Genomic DNA, 24,855 nt, shown 5'->3' with positions numbered 1-24,855 from the left:
GATATGACCTACCGTTTGTAAAACCATATTATATTTTATCCCAATTACCCTTTATTTCTACGTCCTTAAATACTTTCTCTTTCAAAATTTGTTCTAATACTTTGCATACAATTGAAGTGAAACGAATGTGACTGTAGTTTTTTCCAATACTTAGAAGTACTAGAAATATTCATACTGTATTGTGGGAAATGGTTCCTTTTTTAAGGTTGCTCAATGTGTGGTCTTCTCTTAATCTATAAATATCAGTATAAAAATAAAACCCCACAACAACAAGAATCACACCTGAAGACCTTGTCCATCTACAGTAACAGAATTTGCTCTTTGCATCTTGGTCCTTTCTCCCAATTTGTTGATTTGTTGGGAGCAGCTTTTCTCCTTTTTCACAGTTGCTTGTCTTTCCTAGAAGAAAAGTACAAAAAGTCACTTTATCACGATATACATTATTACTCTACCTGGCATAATGGATCCACTTTCTGAATTTTCCACAACAGGTGAATATTCAGACCATGCTGTAGTGGAAATGAGATCTCAGGAAAGTCACTGAGGGTACATCTACACACCAACATTATTTCCAAATTATTAGCGTTATTTCTAAATAACTTAGTCTGCATCTACACAAAAGGAAGTTATTTCAAAATAATGTTGAAATACTAGCAATCTGAAGGACTTCTTACTCTGACTCTTGTAACCCTCATTGTACGAGGAGTAAGAGATGTTAGAGGAAGAGTGCTCTATTTTGAAATAAGTGCTGTGTAGATGCTCCCAATTTCAAAATAAGCTACTCAATTGATGTAGCTAAATTTGCGTAGCTTATTTTGAGTTAAGACCTGCTGTGTAGACGTACCTTAAGTAACATTTGTCTATTTCACACATCTATTTATGTACCTAGATGTACCACAGAGGCTAGGCAATAGATAGATGACAACTGTCCACTCTCAGTACAGATGCAATGGTGTGAAAGTTAATGCCATTGTATTATCCCCATTTTCAAGGTTTGGGCACTCTAATGTAGAAACTAATCACATAAAATACTAATAATTTAAAATGAAATTATTTAACAGATCACTATTCTCCATGTATACACCTGACTGTCATTTCCACTCTAATTCCTCCAATGAAGTGGGTTTTACCCATAAACACTATGCCCTAATAAATCTGTTAGCCTGTAAGGTTGCCATGATACTTTTTTCCCCACTCAGAAACTGATTAAATAGATTTAAAAATAATGGTTTCAAATTGTTAAGAGATACATTTTGTGGACGGGAGAAACTAGACAGAGCACAGCAGGCTGCTAATCTACATCAGGCTTCAACTTCTGATAATATTGATGCATGAGCATGTGGGCTAGTGCGCACCCCAGCAGACCAGGCTTTTCTACTGGACCAACTAGGCAGCACCCCAGCTGCTCTTCCCCAGGTGTCCCCAAGTCAGCCGCTGCTTAAACTGATCAGCGGCTGATTACAGGAAGCCCGAAGCAGAGTTGCTCTGCCCCGGGCTTCCTGGAAACAGCCGCTGATCAGTTTCAGCAGCGGCTGACTTGGGGACACCTGGGGCAGAGCAGCTGGGGTGCTGCCCGGTTGGTCCCTGCAGCGCCGCCTCTGCGGGGACCTACCTGGCAGCGCCCCAGCTGCTCTGTCCTAGGCGTCCAGATTCAGCTGCTGTTGAAACTGATCAGCAGCTCATTCCAGGCAGCCCAGGGCAGAGCAACTCTGCCTCGGGCTTCCTGTAGTCAGCCGCTGGTCAGTTTCAGCAGCGGCTGAATCTGGAAGCCAGTTCCGACTTACATACAAATTCAACTTAAGAACAAACCTACAGTCCCTATCTTGTACGTAACCCGGGGACTGCCTGTACTGGGCTGTGCTCTATTAAATTTCACGTCACTCGAGACATGCAAAGGGACTTTAAACTAGCCAGGGGATGAGACTGGCACAAAACTACCTCAGCAGGAAACCACATGAAGGACACTTTTGTGCCACTGCTCACACTTGCCTCAAACTGTGCTCAATAAGCAATATATTAAATGCAATAATTTATGTTATGTACTGGGGCAAATCAATCCCTGGTGTACTTTCAACAAAGCCAATGGGATTTCACTGCAATTATTTTGTCCCACTCTTTCTCAAGCAGCTTAAAATAATTAGTAAGAAATTTTGACACAGATTCTTTGACATAGTTGACAGGTTTTCAGCTTAATACAATGCCTGCACAGCACTTGTTATATGTCTTGGTACCATCTTTGTACTCCTCAAATCAGGGGGTTGCCAGGGAGCATACTTGCTGTGGCAAAAATTAGTGCTCCAAGTTGCCTCAGGGTGCTCTAAGTTGTACCTGACTGCTTATGGCCATAAAGAGACCTTTCCAGCACCCATGGATAGCTAGAGTACAATAGCACTTTGACCTTCAATAGGAGGATACAGCAATGTAGCACTGGACAAATATGGCACTTTGTACTTGCTGGATATTTTCTCTATACAGGGAGAATCTTCAAAAGGCCAATTAAGTTGACCTTTTCGATACTTTATGTGACTGTGCCAGTACAATAGAATTATAGTGTGCTGGGGAAGGGCTCCCTGGAGCTCCTCAGCTTCCATTGTTCACTGTTTACCCTCTTTTCTCCCCCAACTGTTAGCACTTGGTGCACTTTGTGAGGCAGCCACACAGGGACAAAGGATTGGTTTCTCCTTTTCCCTTCCCCTTGTGAGAGAGAAGGACAGCGTGTCAGGCAGCCTGGAATATTCAGCTTTAAGGGCTTCGTCTCCCAGGGTATGTCTACACTGCATGCTTATTTTGAAATAAGCTATTCTGGAAGAAATGCTCCAAAATAGCCTATTTTGAAATAGCACATTTACACTACAGGGAAGCCTCAAAAATAATCCAAGGTGGACTTCCCTAACGTGGATTAAAAGCCTCAGGAGGCAGTGGGGAGTAATTACTTTGAATGGCCTGGAGAGGAGCTATTTCAAAATAGCAGCAGTGGAGTGTCCACACTACAGCTATTCTAAAATCGCTATTTCATTATAGGCATTATTCCTCATGGAATGAGGTTTACAGAAATTGGAATAAGCTGCCCATTATTTCAAATGTATTTCAAATGGCCATTATTCCAAAATAATGCTGCTGTGCAGATGCACCCCCAGAGTCTATTACCCTTTCACAGGATTTACCATCTATCACTCTTCCTAGGGCATATTGCTTTAGGAGTGGTGCATCTCATTGCTTTCTCCTCCTCTGCAGGACTATCTGTATCACTCTCTGCGCTTCACACTAACAGCCCTGCTTCCTGTTCACTACCCCTTTCTGTGCTAAGTTCCCCCCTCTTAAATCTCCTCCTCCAGCCTGAACAAGCCTTGCAGGTGCATCTCAGTGAGTTTGGAACATGCTCAGAAGAGCTTGCAAGTCTCCTCCATACTTGTGTGAGCACATGCTTCTTCACTGGGCCAAGAAACTGGCCCATAACTTAGTTGTTATGAATATCAAAGCACATTTAATGCTTAGTCAAGGAACAAGCTAAAAGTGTTAGTCAGGCATTGTACATGCTTAGCTGAATAGCCCCTGAAATACATCTCAACACTTGCCTGCAAAATACATACTCTTTGTTTTGTCCCAAGCATAATAACCACATATAGTTTTTATGATTTTACAAATTGGGACCAGGATGAGAGAACCAGTCTTATTTTCATTTTTTATCTAACACAAGAGTAAAACTCAGGTGCACATTGCACTAATCTACTGAGCCCACTCTAGAATTTCTAATTGGGTAACCCGTTAATCATATGAGTAACGAGAGAAAATTTCAAATATTAAAACGAATTCTACACAGCAAGAAATATTCTACATGCTAAACAACTTTGGAAATAATTATCAAGAGAAAACACCTGAGTTAAGTAGGATTTTGTTTTGTAACACACAGGTGCAAAATATCAAATATGGCTCTTGAGGTTGCAATATTTTCAAATCTCAAACCATTTATGGCTGATATACAAAAATGGCTTAAGGACAGAAGTATGTGGACAGAGAAGAATTCAAACCTTAACCAGTGATAAAATGAGCAACATATTGTATAGTTACTCCAGGAGACTTAATAAAAGGGGAAGTGGTAAAATCCAACATATAAAGGGGGAAATAATTTTTAAAAGAAAAAATACATTATTTTAAAAATAGGTCTATTCCTAATGTGTTGTTAAAAGTCACATTTTATACTGTGCTGTTTCTCAGCGAAGAAGTATTTTTACATTGCACAGAATGGTCTTAACAAAAGGGATGTTTACCACAATGCCCAAACCTGCTGCTATTGATTATTCACAAACTAGAAGCAGCAAGTGATGATTACCTCAAGCACGGTTGTTTTTTTTTAATCCCAGCGTGAAACACAGATAACAGCAAAGCCCCTCAGTCCACACTACAGCTGATATTTTCCTTTCCAGCACATCCTTTATCCAGATTTTATTACTTGTGCTTTAAACTAGACTACAATTTGCCTAACTGTACAAGAAAGTGTCTCCTGCAGTCATATTATAAAATTTCTCTATACGCTGGAAACAGAAAGATCCTATAGTCTTTAACAGAAACATGTGAGTTTTCTCTTATATAGCTATGCCATATAAAAAATGGAAAATGTATATTACTGCTATAGAATTCTAGTATGTGTTATGCAAATTTACAGAACAGACATATCTATTATAGTTATTGTTTTATTGTGATTTATAAAAATATATTTATTGAATATAACCTGTATAGGGCTTTCCCACAAGGCACTGCCTCAGTGCATCTAATATCTGCTTCAGAAACGGTGTTGCAATACACCAAATTGCAATTCTAAACATCATAAATGTACAGAACTAAAATAATGTTTCCTAACATTTCCTAATGTTATAAGGCACCTGCTGTCATTTTTAAAGTGACTGTGGGTGTGATGCTGCTGGAAAAGGGATGTACCGGTAGAAAGAGAGTGAGTGGCACGCTGCAGTGTGCTTCCGATCATGAACTGCCTAATCTTGGTCCATCATGTACACAGGCTAGCCAAACAATCTCTGTACTTCCTGCCATCTATCTTAGGTACATATAGGACACCAGAATGTAAGTCATTAAGAACCAGAAGAGTGTCCTCTCTACCTTCTATTCCACAACCCAGGTGCTTGGCATACGTTTTAATGTCCACTTCACCAAAAAGGATTTGGCCCATAGTGTATATACATTTATATTATTACCTACATCTTAATCATTTACTGTATGTTTGCATTAATACAAATAGAAAACAATTACATTTCATGGACAAATGTCTTTTCTTAAATCCCCAGCACTGGTGTTTTGTATACTTTTATCAAACAACATCTAAATGAAGGTTCCTTTCTAATTTCAATTTAATTTGAAATATTTGAATATTACTATGAATATTACTATGATATCCAAAGTTTTATCAGAAACTTTAAAAATGTCATTTTTAAAGAGATAATAACAATTTGGTAAAATCATTTCCAAATAGTGGTGCGCAACTTCTAAATTAATGCTGACAAAGCTGAGACTTAAAATAAATGAAATTGCAAAATGCACACATTTATTTCCAAGGCAGGAGGCATTTATATTACAGCTATGTTCTAGTCAATGATTTTTTTATTAGGACATATAAAATGAACGATGTAGCTGTTAATTATTTTGTCTGATGGACATGGGTGAACTTGAGCGAATTGCACAATGTACATTTTGATGGCTTAAAAAAAATCAGATTGTTTGTTTTTTCTGTCCATTTTTCTGGTTGATAACATTCAAAATAAACCTTGTTAACACCAAGAGAGTATTCTAATTCTATCCATTTTCCCACTCTTTATCCCCATTTTTCTCTGCCTTTTAATCCCTGTTTTGTCACACTATCCGGAACTTTGATCAATATCACTCTAGGGAATCACTGTTGAGTACCTTGGAGCAATGCCTCCAGAATGCTTCTATCCCCTGCGGATCCAGGGGATGAGAGAGAAAGAACCTGAAAACTGAAATAGTTATTGTTTTATACAAACTGAAATAGTTATTGTTTATGACAAACTGGTCATCCACTACTAAACCACTAGGCTAGCCCCAAAATGCACTTTATTGCAAGAAGAATGTTGCAATATCATGATCCTTTTACAGTTTATATATATATATATATATATATATATATATATATATATACACACACACACGGACACGGACACGGACACCTCTATTTACGCACCTCAGGGAGTGAAATTCCTAAAGTGGGTAGAGTCTGTTGGAAAAAAGAAGCTTCAGCCAAAACATTAGAATAATTGTTTTGGGGGGGAGGGTAGTCCATTAAAAGGACTGCTAAATTACAATAGTCATGCTGAATAAACAATGAACAAGTGAGCTGATTTATTCCTATCTTTAACAATCTTCCACAAAAATATATTTTTGCAGGTTTATGATGACCCTCACCTCACGATTCATATTTCTGCAAATGAGGCTGAGACACTTGATTACAGATTAAGAGAAAGAATGTGGAAAGAATCTCTGTATAGCCTGAAATAATTTAGACACACCTTTTGTCTCAAGTATTTTATTTCTTTGTCCGTTTACTTTTTGGAATCTTAGTCCAAAGCTAGGAGATTCTGATGAAAAGCATTTTTGTACCAACTGGTTAACAGTGCACATGTGCAGAAGAAATTCTCAGTTGATATACAAAGGTATACACTACTACACTTTAAAAAAATTAAATTCTGACATCACAAATATCCTATGCTGCCACATAGTGTTGTTCACAGATACACTGGCCATGGAACACAGTGCCACTCCACATTAGTGGCCCGTGGAGCTGAAATGCAATTGCCCAACCCCTCTGGTGCTGAATGTAAAGGCTTAATGGGACCTCAGGAGTGCATACAGCTTGTTCAGTCCATTGAAATAGGGGTGAATTTACCCTACTAGAAAAGAACAAAGGGCAGCTCTCTCTACTCCCACTAGGGTATGCATTCAGCTGCACTGAAGGTACCTGATAGAGCTAACAGATGCATAGACATCTGATTTTCATGAAACTCCAGGAGTAGGTATAATGAACTAATTCAGCAAAAGCTCTCTCTGGGCTTTAAGCATCTTAGAACCCAGAAAAAAAACCTGAGTTTCCCTTTTATTGTAACAGTTGTTTTATTACACGCTTGTCAATAGTATTACACAAACATGAATGAGAGTAAGAGCCAGGCCAGCAACTTGGGATCAACCAGGTACATAGACATCTTGGCCCAATCTCTCTCTCTTAGTTATATGCCTGCTCTGAATGTCAGAAAAGGGACAGCATCAGAGCTTCTATGAAGAATCCATATCTGCCAAGATTTCCCTTAGCTGTCTGGTTATGTTATAATCATAGACTCCCAGGACTGGAAGAGATGTCAAGAGGTCATCAATTCCAGTCCCCTGAATTCATAGCTGGACCAAACACCACCTAAACGAGGGGTGGCCAAACAGTTAGAGATGAAGAGCCGAAATAGCTATGGATAGAGTGCAAAGAGCCATGTATTATATATTTATTTTGAGAGAGAGAGAGAGAGAGAGAGAGAGAGAGAGAGAGACACAACATACAAAATGTAATGATAAATATAACATTACAGGACATTTAGGACAAAAAACAATAAAAAAGTCTCTAGTCACTTAAAAAGTTCACGGACAGTCCATAAATCTTCCGAGAACATGACAAGGAACAAACTTCAAATTAAAAAAAAAAAAAACCTTTAAAAATACAGTAATATTCTCACACTTAAAAAAAAAGCATCCTCACCATGTCTTTTAAATTTAAGACTACTGCCCTATTATGTCCTGGGAGTATTTTTTAAATTAAACTGAACTGAGAAGTAAATTAGCACAATTTGAAGTGCCTGTTTCACTCCAGCTTGTTGATCTCTGGAGTGGTTTTCGCATTTTTTTTTTACTTATGAAAATTATGGCGTTTTTATAGTTCTAAAAATTCAGGTCTGTCCCAGACTGCAAATATGAGAGGTTCAAAAACAATAAGGGAGTGACCCATATCTCAGAATAGTTGCTTCAGCCTGTCAAACAATAGCCTTTAAATTTTCTTTTAAGAAATGCAGTGTAAACCAGGTACATGCTGATTCTTTTTTTGCCCTGGAATTTAAATATATCTGTGTTGGCTGCCTCATTCTGCATCCATGAAGACTTTGAGTTTAAGGAACTTCAGCTCCCCTGCTCTAACCCAATGCCCCTCCTCTCCTCCAGAGCCAGGCACCCCCAGTCCCTCTGCTCTAACCCAATGTGCCCACTCCTTCCCCCAAAGCCAATCACTCCCAGCTTCCCCCCGCTCTAACCCAATGCCTAGGTCTCACAGGAGCCACTACCACAGCCACACACATCTCCAGGCACTGGAGCATATGCGCAGAGCAGCCAGTAATGAGCGGTCTGCGCTCATGGCTCCGAACTAGCAAGAGTCGCATTCCTTGGCACAAAGAGCCACATGCGACTTGGGAGCCACGGGTTGGCCATCCCTGACCTAGACCATCCCTGACAGGTGTTTGTCTTAGATAATGAGACTGCTTTGAAACAGGAGATTAGCACAACCAGCTGGGCTGTATTGGTGAATTTGACCCAAATATAGCACAGCCTAGCGTGTTCTAAACAACTTACCTATTACTTTTTCCCTTGTTCTCTGTTGTGTGAGCCATTTTGATAACAAGACTATCTTTGTGCAAAGTGTAGAGTTTGATATTTTTGTTAAGCACTTAGGGTATGTCTACACTACCCTCCTAGTTCGAACTAGGAGGGTAATGTATGCATACCGCACTTGCTAATGAAGCCCGGGATTTGAATTTCCCGGGCTTCATTAGCATAAGCGGGGAGCCGCCATTTTTAAATCCCCGCTGCTTCGAACCCCGTGTAGCGCGGCTACACGGGGCTCGAACTAGGTAGTTCGGACTAGGGTGCCTATTCCGAACTACCGGTACTCCTCGTTTCACGAGGAGTAACGGTAGTTCGGAATAGGACCCTAGTCCGAACTACCTAGTTCGAGCCCCGTGTAGCCGCGCTACACGGGGTTCGAAGCAGCGGGGATTTAAAAATGGCGGCTCCCCGCTTATGCTAATGAAGCCCGGGAAATTCAAATCCCGGGCTTCATTAGCAAGTGCGGTATGCATACATTACCCCGCTAGTTCGAACTAGCGGGGTAGTGTAGACATACCCATAGATATCAAATTAAAAACAAAAGAGTTTTATGAAGATCACAGGTTTTGGGGCTTTTTTCATCTTTGTAAACCTTTCTGGACCATTGATGCACTGATAGAGCCTTTGATCTGACATCTTACAGTCACTTGAAGAATGCATCCACAATAAAGTCTAAGACAGCACAGCTTATTAGTTACATTCAAAACCTAAAATAAACCTATGCAATAATAGCTAATAATCCGTGAACCCCTAAGAAAGAAGGCACAAATAGAAAAAGTAGATTTAAGATAATAATGTATCTAAGTCTAATGGAAGATGATCTGAGAAACAAACTTAGGAATGGATAACAGTGATGGCAGAGGCAGGCAGCAAGGTATAATTCAAAATGATTGAATGTCTGCCATTTCAGTTTATCAGGATCTTATTCATTTTAACATTGAACTGTGTTTGCAGTACAGATAATTAGTTGGAAAGATACATTCTTTCCTCCAAGGCAATTATTAATTTCAATCTGACTTAAAAGAAATGGAAAAGCTCCTACTGTAGATAAGAACACCATTGTATTTCGACTGTTTTAGATTTGCAGAGAACTGAATCTGAAATTTGATACAATGTGTTTGAGAAGAAAAAAAATCCTTGCTATATTTTAATCTCAGTTTCATTATACGGCATGCAACACTATCATGTAAAGCTTTCAATGCAAGGACACACATACAAAGTTCCTTAAATAGGGTGAAATTTACCCCTTTGTAAAAGCCTTGAATAAGTCCCATGATTCACGAAACATCTTTTTTGAGGATTTAATTTTACTTAAAAGGTGTACACGTGCTGAGCTGTCTCTGCACAAGAATGAATTTCACCCATACACTGTATATGAGAAGAACAGATAAACAGTCTTAATGTTAAAACATGAGAATAGAATCCAGAAGAACTAATTCCCAATTCAGTCAGGTATTTCCTGACATGCCATTGCCAAGTCATTTAGGCCTATGGAGGTCAGCTTAAGGTATGCCATCCAGCTATGCAAAATGAGTAGCTGGATTCGGCTTACCTTAAGCCGAGCCACAGCAGCATCCACATTGTGGGAGGCCGATGGAAGCACATGCTCCCAACAACTTCCCTGACTCCTTGCAGAATGAGGAGTACCGGGTGCTGGTGGGAGCTGCTATAAATGTAGATTTATGGATCTACATTAGATCCACTAAATTGAATGCTAGAAGATTGACCTCTGGAGGATCGATCTTCTCTGTAATGTAGACATGCCCTTACTTTCCTATGGATCAGTTTCTCCATCTGTAAAATGGAGATAATATTTATCTCTCTCACAGGAGGGCAGTGTGAAACAAAGTATTGTTATCACATAAGTAATCATAATAAAAATAACAACAGCTTGCACAAGTTCAATCTACTTTCTCTAAATACTCAAAAGGAAACATGCTCTTGTACAGCATCAGCATTTTGAGGAGCATTCTCCTGCCATCGCAATACAAAATACATTTCGTATAGAGTACATAATAAATGCATGTCTCTGTTCCTGTATCTTTATTCAAAACACAGAAGAGACTGTCCAAACAATTCATCCAAGCAAAAACAGATTTGTAGTTGAAAACTACTTGCTCTCTCCCTCCTCCCCACAGTGTTTCTATATACTAAACCTTCACTATTTGAAATATACAGTCCTGGCCACTTGTCATTTATGACTCTGCTCAATGGCAATGGAACACAGTATCTGCTTTGGTTTTTCATCAATTGAAAATACACATTTTGGTACTTCAAAAAATAACAGAAAGGCATCTGAATTACATATATGATGTAAGTTATGGTTTTATATTGTATGTACTCGATGAAAGAAAACCTGAATTGATTTATGCAAGAGAATGTAAGATAACACGAGGTTCTAAAGTTTCTAGAGCAATAATTTTTAGGAGTAACCAGATCATTCAGAAACAGTCCAACAATGAATTAGGTAGATATTCCTAACTACAAGCAATAACATCTCCACACCACCACTTTATGCTCCTTATCATCAATTTTATAAAAAGTTATTTCTTTCCTTTCTGATACATCTTCATGTCACTCTACTTTCCCTTTTTTAAATTGATTAGTTACTATGGAAGCAATGATGTGTGGAGTTTCGTAAAGTTAATGTGCCTAATGGTTTACAATGTGTATTATGATTCATAAATACAAAGTTTGGATTATGATTTTTTAGATCACTTATGTGCATGAAGTAATTCTATACAGTAACTCCAGTAAGGTAAATGAAGTTTCACCATAATCATATTGTGTGATTTGGTTGTTACAAAAGGGTCACATATGATTTAGAGTGCATAAAGAGAAAATTTAATTATTATATTACTTTTTTACACTGATAGAAAAATGGTGTGGTGGCACATTGGTAAAATGAAACAGAGAGAGACGGCACCAAAATGGAGAAGCCAAGATGTCAGACAGCCTTATTCTTTTTCTGTTTCACATAAAAAGCCATATTGTAAAGGGAGGAAAGCTTTTCTTCTTGTAGACTCACTCATCCCACTCCAATACTCCATTTCTAACCTAGTTATCATCCAGTTTTATACTCATGTTAGGCTTGGATTCAATTGAGTTAAAGATTTTTTAACTCGCTGCCAGTCAACTTTATCATGAACTTTCATTATGTGCATGTAATTAATTGAGTCCAATGAACAATATCAGCATTGAGTTATAGACTTTTCCCCCCACCATATAATTAGAATATAATTACCCACAGGATATCAGAATGATGCAAAACCTTTCCTCTAAATGTGCCCTCATTAGGAAACAAGTCTCAATGTACATTTATTCAATCAGTGTGAATTAATTAAAACGTTACTGAAATAAAAGAAGGTAGCAATAAAGTGTATCTGACATCTATTAAAAGACTATCACTTGAGATCTGCATGCACAGTTTAACACTAAACTCATTTAAGTCAAACAAGAAACTTCACCAAACAATATACAATATGTATAGTAAACTAGAACTATGAATACTTTAAAGTACACAAAATATGGCTTATTAAAACATTACAGATGAACAATGCATAAGGTGCTGGATCTTTGCATGATATGAATTATGAAAAGTCTTCTGTGTATCTATATGGCTGTTTTAAAGAATATACAGTGCCAAGTCTCAAAATGTGTGTATTTCCCATATTTTCCCATACAGGCAGTCCCCGAGTTACGTGGATCCGACTTATGTCGGATCCGCAGTTACGAACGGGGCCCTCCCTCTCCCTGGTCTCCAGCAGACCAGGGAGAGGAAGCAAAGCGGCGGAACACGCGGGCAGCGGACATCCCAGACGCGTCTGGGCTGTCAGCTGCCCGCATGTTCCGCCGCTTTGCTCTGCTCTGCTCCCCGTCCCCCTGGTCTGCAGACCAGGGGGACGGGGAGCAAAGCAGAGAAAAGCCACGGAGCCCGAGGGCAGCAGGATAGCCACGGCGCGTCTGGGCTGTCCCGCTGCCCCCGTGCTCCGCAGCTTTGCTCCGGACGCCTGTGGTACAGCAGTTGGGGCACTGCCGGTTGGTACCATAGTGCCTCTCTGGGCGCCACTGGACCAACCCAGCAGCACCCCAGCTGCTCTGCCCCAGGTGTCCCCAAGTCAGCCGCTGCTGAAACTGACCAGTGGCTGACTACAGGAAGCCCCTGCCCCGGGCTTCCTGGAATCAGCTGCTGATCAGTTTCAGCAGCAGCTGACTTGGGGATGCCTGGGGTTCTTAAGTTGAATCTGTATGTAAGTCAGAACTAGCCTCCAGATTCAGCCGCTGTTGAAACTGATCAGTTTCAGCAGTGGCTGAATCTGGACGCCAGTTCCGACTTACATACAGATTCAACTTAAGAACAAACCTACAGTCCCTATCTTGTACGTAACCTGGGGACTGCCTGTATTCTGAATATTTAGGCAGAATCAGGTAGGCTTTGTTTTTAATGTTTTGAAAGACACTGTGTGTCTGCAGGTGCTCCCAAACCCAGCTTCTTTAACAGGCTGTTAGAGTCACATGTTCGAGGTGACCTCCTTGCATCCTCTTTGGGAGTAAGTGGGGGGGGGGCTTTTTTTGGTTACATATATAACAATATATAGTTACTCAAAACTGAAGGATTCATGAGAACCTATAAAGTAAATGTTGAATCAGAACTTACCGTTACAAAAAATAATTTGGATATGTGTCATAGAATGTGTCACTGAAAGCCTGTTCATTAGAAAGACAGGTCATGATCCTGAATGACACACTCAATGAATGACCCTATCAGCTTGAGTTTCTTCATATGGTTGATGGATTTGATGATAGTACCACTGAAATCACTGGGGGAAAGATGAATACAGAGATCTGCCCATACATTGCAACTTCTAGGATTGAAGTCACAGATTGTAAATTCCTATTACAAATAATACATAGGATTGAAGTATTACAAAGGACATAATTCATATTAAGGAACATGCAGACATTCTGTGGAAAATTTGTAAAATGGTCAAGTGAATTCTGTGATCTGATTTCTGGAATTAATACATAAAAAAGTATCTTGTGTTATTTTGACTGCAAAAGAGGGCATTTAAAACAGCATAAATCAGTTATTCTATCATAATGCAATTCACAAATAGCAAATGGATTTATATCAAAACTTTCTATCATAATTTCTGTGCTGAGAAAAATCATACAAAATTTAAGATCAAAAGATGGTAGATGAAAAAAGTCACAAGTTACCTAAAATAGGGAGTTAATAAATGTAATGTCATTCTTGTATACATTGTTGGTCACAGAGCACAAGGATTCCATCTCTTCCAGAAAGCTGGTGATGTTTAATCCATATAACACGTTTGGATAGTTTGCCCCCTTTTAGTTCTATCATCTCTCTCCGCTCTGCTTCCCTGAGCATATATCCAAACTTCATTGCTCATTGCATTGGTCCTTTTTGTCTACCAAAGAGCATCAATTGCCTCAGTGAAATTCTATGATATTTAATGTTACATAAATAATTATCACAGAATCATCATAGAGATGTGGGACTGGAAGGTACCTTGAGAAGTCCTATGCTATGGAAGGACCAAGTAAACCTTGACTATCCCTGACAGGTGATGGGGAGTCCACAGGCTCTCTAAGAAGTTTATTTCTGACCTTAAAAGACACTTACTTGCATTGTTACTGGTGTTCTTCGAGATGTGCTGCTCATGTCCAATGCACTTGAGATGTATGTGCTTGTCACATACACTTGTGCCAGAAGTTTTTTTCTGTAGTATCCATAGGGGAGGAGCTCTGGAGACTCCTGGAGTGGTGCCCTTATGGAGAAGTAGAAGGGATGCCACATGCTCCCCCCACACTCCACTCCTTTTTGTCAACAATGCCAACAATGGGGAAGGGCAGTGGGTAATGCATCTTTTAATGATACGGAATCAAGAAAAGTCCCCTGTGAATCAATATGGTTGTTTTAAAGAATATACAATGCTAATTCCCAAAATGTGTGTGTTTGGACATGAGCAACACACCTCTAAGAACACCAGTTACAGTAGAGACAATTGTCTTTTCTTCTTCAAGTGCTTGCTCACATCCATTCCACAGTAGATGACTCCAAGCAGTATCCAAGGAGGCAGGTAGGCATTCATGGCCTTATCAACTGCAACATAGCTCTGCTGAACTGAGTCTCTGGCCTGGTGGGTGATGGCATAGTGAGACGTGAACATGAACTGAGGACCACATCACAGCTCTACAGATGTCGTGGATTGGTGCGTGTGCCAGGAAGGCCCCTGATGATGCCTATGATCTGGTCTGGAAGGGGCCTGGACAATCTGTGGTGGCAGGACCTTTGTCAGCATGTAACAGGCCCATATGCAAGATGTGATCCAGTTGGAAATCCTCTGTGATGAGACCAGAAGGCCCTTTGTTCTTTCAGCTGTAGCATCGAAGAGCTGCATCAACATGTGCAAGGGCTTAGTGCTTTCCAGGTAAAAGTCCAAAGCCCTCTGGATATCTAGAGTGGGTAGACATCTTTCCTCTGCCTTGTGAGGCTTGGAGCAGAACACAGGCAGCAATATGCCTTGGTTCACATGAAAGAAAGAAATCACCTTGGCCAGGAAGGCCAACTGTAACTGTAGCTGGACCTTGTTTATGGAAAGCCGTGTAAGATGGTTCTGAGGTAAAACCTTTGATCTCTGAGACTCGTCTCACCAAATATCATAACCACCAGGAATGCAACCTTCCAAGTATCAGGAACCCAGCAGCATGAAGGGGTGGGCCAGTGAGCCTGGTGAGGACCAGTTGGACCTGGGACAGGGTCTCATACCTGTTGGCAGAGCTGCTTGAGACTCTTCAGGTTTCTGACAGTCATGTCATGAGAGAACACTATCTGAGTCTCAATCAGCTAATAGAATGTGGAGGTGGCCTCAAGGTGCATTCTGATGGAAGAATGTCCTGGACCCTGGTTTCTAAGCGGCAACAGTTTGTCTAGGACAGACTACTCTGGAGTTCAAGGGGGACATACTAGGCTCTGAGGCTCAGCAGAAAAACCTTGTCCACTTGACCAGGAAAGACAGTCTTGTAGGTATCTTCCTGTTTCCCAGGAACACTGCTTCATCCATGCCAACAGGATGATGCAGAGACTTGCGGTTGGGGTGTAGGACTCACACCATTTTGCCCGACAGGTACAGCAGGAAGATCCCACAAGCCAGCCAAATGGCGCCTTGATGTTTAAATGCAAAATCACCTCCTCGGTCATCTACAGTTCCTAGATCTGGAGGTCTCTGAGGTGTGCACCCTTGTTGAGATCTGAGGCATCTGACACCAGATTGAGGGAGGGAGCACAATTGTCAAACAGAACCCCTTCTAGGGCATTCTCTGGATCAATCCATCACTGCAGAGTGGTGAACACCATGAGGGGATGGTTATGATCTGTTCCAGGTGATCCCTGGACTGGGAATACATCAATACCAGCTGGAAAGGTCACATATGCACCTGTCGGACACTGTGCCTCCGAGGGTCTCTGGTCCCTTGCCACAGAAGTCTGTCTCAAGTCTCTCTGTTGGTACCCAGAGTCTGGTGACCAGAGAAGGGTCCTCTGCATCTGCCTCCTGAAGTCCAAGGTATGTCAGCTTCCAGCAAGTGACCAATGTTAGGAATTGCCCCATGACAGGAAATGGTGCCACTGAGGTGAGGGAGGATGGAAGGATCCCACGGCAGGCTTACTCTGAATTAAAGACACTGCCAGAAATGGTGTGGGTGGCACTGGGAGTGACAGGATCTCCTGCACAGCCTGAAGAGCTCCAGGTACCACTGGCACCCGAAGCTGATGAAAGCTCTCCTCTGTGTCCAGGCTTCCAGGCAAGGAACAGGATGGGCTCATTGACAGAACTGGCAGAGCATTGCACACCAATGTCATGGTGCTGCTCCAGTGCCAGAGTGAGCACCAACTCCACCAGGAGTGCACTCAGTCTAATTTCTCACTAGTTCTTAGTCCTCGATATAAACTATTTACAAATGTGACATTTGTCACTTATATGTCCTTCACCCAAGAACCTAAAACAGCTACCATGTGAGTCACTGGACATAGGATATTTACAGTGATCACAGAGTTTAAAGGTATACCCCCCCATCCCCCAACTATGTTGCAGGTGGGACTAACACACAAACTACTGCTAAGGTAACTAATACTAAAACTATGGCAATTTTACAAAGTTTCTCTGAATGAAGCCTACATAACGGGAGAGCAGCGAACATTCTATGCACTGACATTGGTGGCAAGAAGAAACTGAGGGTGAGTGGAGTACACAGCACCTCTTATACTGTACCATAAGGGCACCATTCCAATGGTCACCGTTGGATACTGCAGAAGGAAAATCTGGCACAGGTTCTTGTGGTGAGCACACACATCTAATGTGGAATGGATATGAGCAAATACTGAGGAACTATCTTTATAATTAGAATTTTTTTCCTAATATTTAACTTAAATCTCCCTTGCTGCAGATTAAGGCTATTATCTTTTGTTCTACGTTCCATGGACACGGAGAACAGATCACAGTCCTCTTCAGAACAGCCCTTAATATATTTGAAGATTGTTGTCCAGTCTCTTCTCGGTCTTCTTTTCTCAACAGTAAATGTGCCTCTTTATTTAACTCTTCTTCATAGTTCAAGTTCTCTAAACTTTTTTTTTTCATTTTTATGGCTGTCCTCTGGACTCTCTCTCTCATTTGTCCCCATGTTTCCTAAAGTGTACAGCCTAGAATTGGACTTAGTACTCCAGCTGAGGCCTCACAAGCTGATAATTAGAATGCGACAATTACTTCTTGTGTCTTACATACAACACTCCTATCAATGCAACCCAGAGTATTAATCTTTTTCACAGCTGAATCACATTGTGATTTGTATTCAATTTGTATAATCCACTATAACCTTTTGATTCTTTCCAGCAGTTCTACTACCTACCCAATTATACTCCATTTTATAGTAGTTCATTTGATTTTTATTTCCTAAGTGAAGTACTTTGCACTTACCTTTACGGAATTTCATCTTGTTGATTTCAGACCAATTCTTCAATTTGCCAAGGACTTTTTTACTTCTAATCTTGTTCTCCGAAGTGATTTCATCCCCCTCCTAGATGCTATCATCTATCAATTTTATAGACTCTCCATTCCATTATCCAATTCATTAATGAAAATGTTGAATAGTACTATATACCCAGGACTGACCTTTTGTGGAAACCCTCTAGATGCAGTCTCCCAGTCTGATAGCAAACCACTGATAAGTACCCTTTGAATAGGACCTTGCAACCAGGTGTGCACCTACCACATAGTAATTTTATCAAGATTATATTTCCCCAGTTTGCTTATGAGAATGTCACATGGGACAGTGTCAATGGCACAACAAAACTGTAAGATTGCTAAAAAAGCACATGATCTTATACAATTCGGGTGATGGGAATGAAAGTGTATAGAGCTGAGGTCAGAGACAGATGAGCCCATGTAATGAAATGTTAACACATCTTTACTGACTTCTGTGAGCTCCATGAAGCACATAACATTTGATCTCAAGCCTTCCTTTATCAGTATATTTTAGTCTTCACAATGAGCAGGAGGCATCTCCACTGCCATGTTACAATTTCAGGATTTGTTTGTTTTTTACTGTGTTTCTTTGTTTTGATACACATAACGACAAATCGGGGGCGGGGAGAGGGTAGGGGAAGGTGAAGGGAATGACCTCTAAGAGAGAAGTAGAATTTCAGGGATGGCAGTTTGAGAAGCCAGGCTTCTAACTTTGTCTAAAGACCAGATCACTACTACTTTCAAATGTGGGTAATGCAAAGCTTCTTTCTTTGTCTGCCAGTAGGGACCTCTGGCCACTAGGACTTCTGGAAGCTGTAGGCCTTTCTGGGCAGACATGGTGGGAAAGGGGACCAAATATAAACTGCTTCATTCTCTCAAAACAGGACAGACTGTGGAGGAGTCTGGCCTGCTTGCAGTCTTTCCAGGAGATAAAGAAACTTTGTTTATTTGCTTTGAACTTTGCCAGATACCAATACCCAGGAGGAGAGGCTAATTTTTGCATATGAACATGATGCAAGAGTTTTCACTTTGCTGTTTACCTTTGCCACTAGACCTCTGGAGAGAATCTGGGTTCACTAGATGAAGGCCTAGATTAATGAACTCTCCAAGTGAAGTATGATATTGGATGATCTCCATACACAACACCTGCTGTGATGGGGTTCTTTTTATTCTGTTTTATGGCTCACCAAATTTCTACTCACAAGCAATAATACCAAAAGCCCCACATGAGTTTCTCTTGTGATCAATGATACCAAAGTAGTGTATAGGATAAGAGATGTTCCCTTTTCCTAGTACATAATGCACTGTCTCTGAAATGCAAATCTTCTACTGATGAACAAATGAATGCTTTACTATTGCACACTTAAATGATTACATCCCTATGATTCTTCCTCCAGGTGGGTATTCATTGCTTTGCTGCAGTTATTGATAGAGCTGGTCTCTTGTTCACTGAAATATTACATTCATCAAGTACAATCTTCACAACAAAAAGGAAGTGGGAGAAACCAATTTTAAAAATTGTGAAGACAAATAACATATGCATTGTAATCAATCATATTCAGGAAGAATTCCTGTAATCCAGGACAGCGACGTGCAATCAGTAATGTGAGTGTATATAGTGCTGTATTATTACACATTTTTGGAAGGATCAACTAGATAACCAGTCATACTGTATTATTAAACAGTAAAATTTCCAATGAAATACAAAGCACCAAAGGCAACCATCTCCATCCCTTGACAATGTACATGTACAGTACAGAAATGCACAGTCCAAATTAATTTACCTGTATATAGTTTGAGTCAGATCTGTTTATTTTAAATCAAACATACATCTCTATGCAAGGATGAACCAGATTAACAGTTCTGCTGATGAAATATAAACTAAATTCCAACTACCTCCTTTGCACTTGGAAAACACCATGGAAAAAATGGAGTTGCACAAATGTAACCAAGGACAAAGTTTCACATACAAAAGCTTTATTATCGGTGACGATGCATAAGTATTACTAATAAATAATAATAATTCATAATAATATCAGAAATCCAAGTTAGTTTTCAGCTCTTAGGCAGAGTTTGCAATAGTGGTATTTAACAAACAAAAATCAAAATCTCTTGCATGATCTGCAATTAGTGAAACACAATAATAATAGAAATCAACACATCGTTACAGATAATATACCATTCATAATTTTTCTGACTGCTGTATATTTTCTCAAATTAAACAATTTTTCTTATGAAGTATATTTAAAATTAAAAGTCCATGTGTCTGTGTATAGAATATCTGTCATTACCATTAACACAATGATGCTGTGAGTTTCATAAGCATAAAAACTCAGTTTAATGTATTAATATAGCGGTTAACTTTGAAGATCTCTTTCTCATGAGAAACTGCTCAGCTTTTTTTTCCAGTGGCACCTATGTACAGTATGCATTTTTATTTCTATTTTCATTGAATTGAGTAACTGTTTTGTGGACAATGAAATTTACCGTCCACTTCTGCAGAATAAAATACACCATAATGTTGACGCATAGCTTGCTGCAAGGCCAATGTCATCATTCTAGGTAACCTCCGGCTGAGATGAGAGACCTCAGCACTGTAAATATACAATATGCATTCCAAGCAAAAACTGCCTAGAAGAATAACTTCATTATTCTGGGAAGTTGGATCTATAAAAGATGTAAAATGTAGGAGTGTTCTGTCTATACAATTTCTGGTAAGTACAGAATGACTCAGTGATAAAACCTGAATCAGCTTCAGTTATAGCATATCCTACAAAAAGTTCATTGTCATATGAAAGAAAATGCAATATATTGGGGGAAAAACATTTTTGTGATGAACTAAAATTATCTGTTCTATTTTGGGTTTATATTGTGCTCTCACATTAACAAAAAGCAAAAGTTGTCAAAGTCAAGCATTCATTCATGTTGTTCTAGCTTCTATGACACAACGCTATATGAAAATAGAACATATGAAGAACTCACCAATACTATTGGGCAGATTGCTGTGGGTGGTAAAATATGGTCCTTTAAAGGGCCACAGTCACATTCAGGCTTTAGATGTGAAGCACATTTATTATGGAGCTGCAGGGAAGAGAAAGAAAATTAATAATAATCACCACAGTACCTCTGTAAAGAACCTCTGCCCTATCTAAAATAGTGGAGATATGAATACACTAGATCAGTCCAATAATTAATACATGAAAATATTTAAGAATTGTTGTCAAGTGGCAGAAGTATTCCACTCATCTACAGAATTCTAGGAACTCATTTTGCTTCAGTTTAATTAGAATTCTGAAAACTAGAAAAAAGCAATAGTTAATACTCACTGCAGATCAATCAGTCCTGAACAAATGAACTGCCCTCTTTTTTTTTAAGCACATACAACAGTGAAAACACTGTACCTTAAATGGAACTAAGTGAAAGTTTTGACCTGTTGAGTTCTAAAGTGTAGTGTGGAATCAGAGGGAAGGAAGATGAGATTGGGTCTGTGTTTAGATTAATAACAACTTTGAATTGTTTCCATTGTGTGGGTAAGTATACTGAGTGTGGAACCAGCCATCGAGGAACAGATGGACTATAGCCATCTGTCTTGGTGAAAAGGGGACATCAGAATAACTCACTTTATTTTGTTGAATTTCCAGCTAGGCCTTCGATAAAAGAGGAAACTGGGAAAAGGCAGACAAGAGGTCATTGTCCATGGGAGTACGAGGGCAACTCCTCATGAATGTTTCCCTAGGCCAGGCCTGGGGAAGTAACGAGGACATTACTTGTTCCATTAAGTAGAGAAGCAATCTGTAGATAAGGTTACTCAGAGGGCAAATAGATGTCAAAGCATCTCTGTGTTCAGTTCCCATTTGGGGTCATGACAAATTCTGACAGACTTGAGTTGTCATGCCCTGTATCTCTGGTAGATAGATAGATAGATGGGATAAATATGTTGTGAGGGATGCACCATTTCCACACTCTGAGTGCTTCCTTGAAGAGCAAGGGTGATCTGGACCCTCTTGGTGATTTATGTAAAAGATAGAGGTCATTTTGAGTCATCATGAACTTCACATGGGCATTCTTGATAAAAGGCAAAAAGTGCATACAAGCATTCCTGCCAACACTTAGTTCCAAAAGAGTGACATGTAGGATCATTTCTGCAGAAGGCTATTTCTCCTCGACATGGTGGTTGTGTAGGTGAATTCCCCAGCCTCCTAGGAAGGCATCTGTCCCAAGATGGTAAGTCTGTGTACTGCATCGAGGGTGGAGCTGAGAACTTCAGTTGCAATACTGGGGTTAGTGCTCTAGTTCAGTCAGGAGAACTGTGGTGAATAACCTTGATGGAACAATCTTTACGGATAATGGTCCTGCCCAAAGGTAGTGTTGGAAATCTTTGGCTGCTAGTGTGACCATCTGCAACTTTCCATATTTGCTTAATACCCTTAGATCTAGAAGGGGAATTAAACCTCCCTTCATTTTGAGGATCAGGAAAAAATATGAGTAAACCCTCTTGCTCCTGACTTGCAGCAGGGCTGGTTCAATGGCATTTAATCCCAAGAGGTTTAAAAAAAGGAACACAATTAGGAAGAACAAAAAACCCCAAAGCTACTAATTATGCTAATGATATATAAGGAAGGGACAACTGTTCTCTCCATAACAGAGAGGTAGCCCAGTTAGTCTGAACTTGGTAAAACAAAAAAAAGCAGTCATGTAGCACTTTAAAGACTAACAAGATGGTTTATTAGGTGATGAGCTTTCATGGGGCAGACCTGAAGAAGTGGGTCTGCCCCACTAAAGCTCATCTCCTAATAAACCAGCTGTTCCCAAACTTTTCCAGATGGGGATCCATTTTGACAATTCAGGAAGACGTGGTGACCCAAGGCAATTCAAAAACAGGGGAATGAGGGGGGGCAGAGCCATCTGGGGAGATATTTGGAGACCCTTTTGAAATTTAATGGCGACCCATATTTGGGTCACGACCCATAGGTTGGGAAACCCTGTAATAAACCATCTTGTTAGTCTTTAAAGTGCTACATGGTTGCTTTTTTTGTTCTCTCCGTGTGAGGCTAAAGGTGGTTGAGAAGCAAGTGAGAGGCTTTTGCCCACCCAGTGCTAGATAGCCTCAACGTACATCACTGGGAGGGAGAGCACATGCATGGGCTCAACGGGCACTACTACTAAAAATCTTCTATTAGAGGCACAGGGACACACAAACTACAGTGGAGCACTCAAAGGTACACTACTCGAAGAAGAAACAATTTTTCAAATGTTTAGAGAGGTTAAAAGTGTTATTGGGAAGGGGACTATTCTTCAACCTATAAAGCCATTTATATCTCACTTTGTTCTCTTTATCCAATTATTTAATTTCTTGGCATTTCTCATTCAGCCATTTGGGCTTTATTAATCTGCATTTATGCTTTATCATTTTATTGTGTCTTCAGTGTTTCTGTTCCAGTTCTGGATCTTTGTGCTTTTTCCTTTGTTTTGTCATCCATCAAAGCAATGATTTTTCTGTCAGTCATCCATGGGTTTTTCATAGTTTTTAACATTTTCCCTAGACGTTTATCTGGAGATTCTTTGGTAACTTCTTTCAGACATTCCCAAATCACTCAGCTTTTTTTTTTAAACCAATGCTTCATATTGGTAGTAGATTTTTAGCTCAGAGCTTGAAGGTTCCATGATACATAGCATTTGGCTTTCTGCAGCTGTCTCAGTTTGATGTTCACATACACTGTCTCAGCACTACCAATCTATGAACTGATCTACAATCTATACTAGGCGTGATCTTAACTTTTCTAACACTATTTCTATACCTATAGTTGATTGTGATAAAATAAGTTTGTTTTTTATACATCCCTCCTGGTGATTCCCAAATGTGCCTTGCACTTTCTTTTAATTCAAAATAAGTATTTCAGATAATGAGATCACGTTTCTCCCAAGAGTTTACAACTCTTTCTTCTCCGTTGTTTCTTTCATGAAGGACAAATAAACCAACTGTGATAAATAGTCTTTCCCCTCCTAATTTTACATGCCAGTCTCAGATAAGAATTAGTCTATTTTTTTCCACCACAGATGTCTATTACCTCAATGTTTACACAGAATGTTTCAACATCCTCCTCAAAACATGCAGTCGTAGAGGCATATACTTGAGTAATCATATTTTTGGACTTTTTTTTAAATCGGTATTACCATTGCACATCCAGATAATATTCTCACTTAATTTACCCAGTTACAATCCTAGCTATTATAATTGTGACTAATTACGTTGGCATCCTCCTTCACTGATAAGTCTGAATTCTTTGCTCCACTGAAGACTTGCAACAAAATCTAGACCTCTTTAGAATGCTTCATGTTTTCCCATTATTGTAACATTTATTTGCATATATTGACTAGGTTCCTGGGTTGATTCAGTTCCCTTACAATCCATGCAGCAAGCCCAACAGTTGCTAATTTCAAACATCTGGCCAGGCAGGGCACTGGTTCAACACTAAGAGCAAACCAGTTTGCATGACAGTTGAAGAATAGTAAGTCATGTTGTCCTGATATAACATGGGCTAATATTGCACAAGTGCCCCAACAATTAAGTGCAATCAGTTTTGGGAGGCTTGGAATTGTAGTTTTTAGCCAAAAGACTCAACCCACAAGGCAGCTGCAAAGAAAAACTTCCTTTTGTTTGTTTTAAGATTGCTATCTGTTAATCTCATTTGGCGACCTCTAGTTCTTATGTTATGAGAACAAGTAAATAACTTTTCCTTATTCACTTTCTCCATACCTGTCATGATTTTATAGACCTCAATCATATTCCTCCGTAGTCTCCTCTTTTCTAAATTGAAAAGTCCCAGTCTTTTTAATCTATCTTCATATGTTACCCATTCCAAACCTCTAATCATTTTTGTTGCCCTTCTCTGAGCCTTTTCCAATGCCAATATATCTTTGAGACCACATCTGTACGCAGTATTCAAGACGTGAGCATACCATGGATTTATAGAGAGGCAATATGATATTTCCTGTCTAATTATCTATCCCTTTTTTAATGATTCATAACATTTGGTTTGCTTTTTTTGACTACTGACAAAAAAAATCCATATTGAATGCATGTTTTCAGAGAACTACCCACATTGACTCCAAGATCTTTTTCTTGAGTGGTTATATCTACATTATTTTGAATGTG

At 39.7% G+C, this 24,855-nt stretch overlaps 1 protein-coding gene across 2 annotated transcripts in view; it reads right to left on the bottom strand.

Moving 5' to 3' along the window:
- Nucleotides 1-24,855, bottom strand: part of DGKB (diacylglycerol kinase beta) — a 488,560-nt gene that overhangs the window by 297,126 nt on the left and 166,579 nt on the right. For both annotated transcript variants that reach the window (XM_075922293.1, XM_075922292.1), the window contains exons 13-14: nt 20,682-20,780; nt 283-399 (exon numbers count right to left, since the gene is read on the bottom strand). In XM_075922293.1, the coding sequence (XP_075778408.1) occupies nt 283-399; nt 20,682-20,780 (216 nt within the window). The remainder of the gene's footprint in view (nt 1-282; nt 400-20,681; nt 20,781-24,855) is intronic.

Source organism: Pelodiscus sinensis, chromosome 2, assembly GCF_049634645.1.
Source record: "Pelodiscus sinensis isolate JC-2024 chromosome 2, ASM4963464v1, whole genome shotgun sequence".
In the NCBI taxonomy this organism is placed as follows: Eukaryota; Metazoa; Chordata; order Testudines; family Trionychidae; genus Pelodiscus; species Pelodiscus sinensis.
This window is presented reverse-complemented; position numbering and strand designations above follow the sequence as displayed.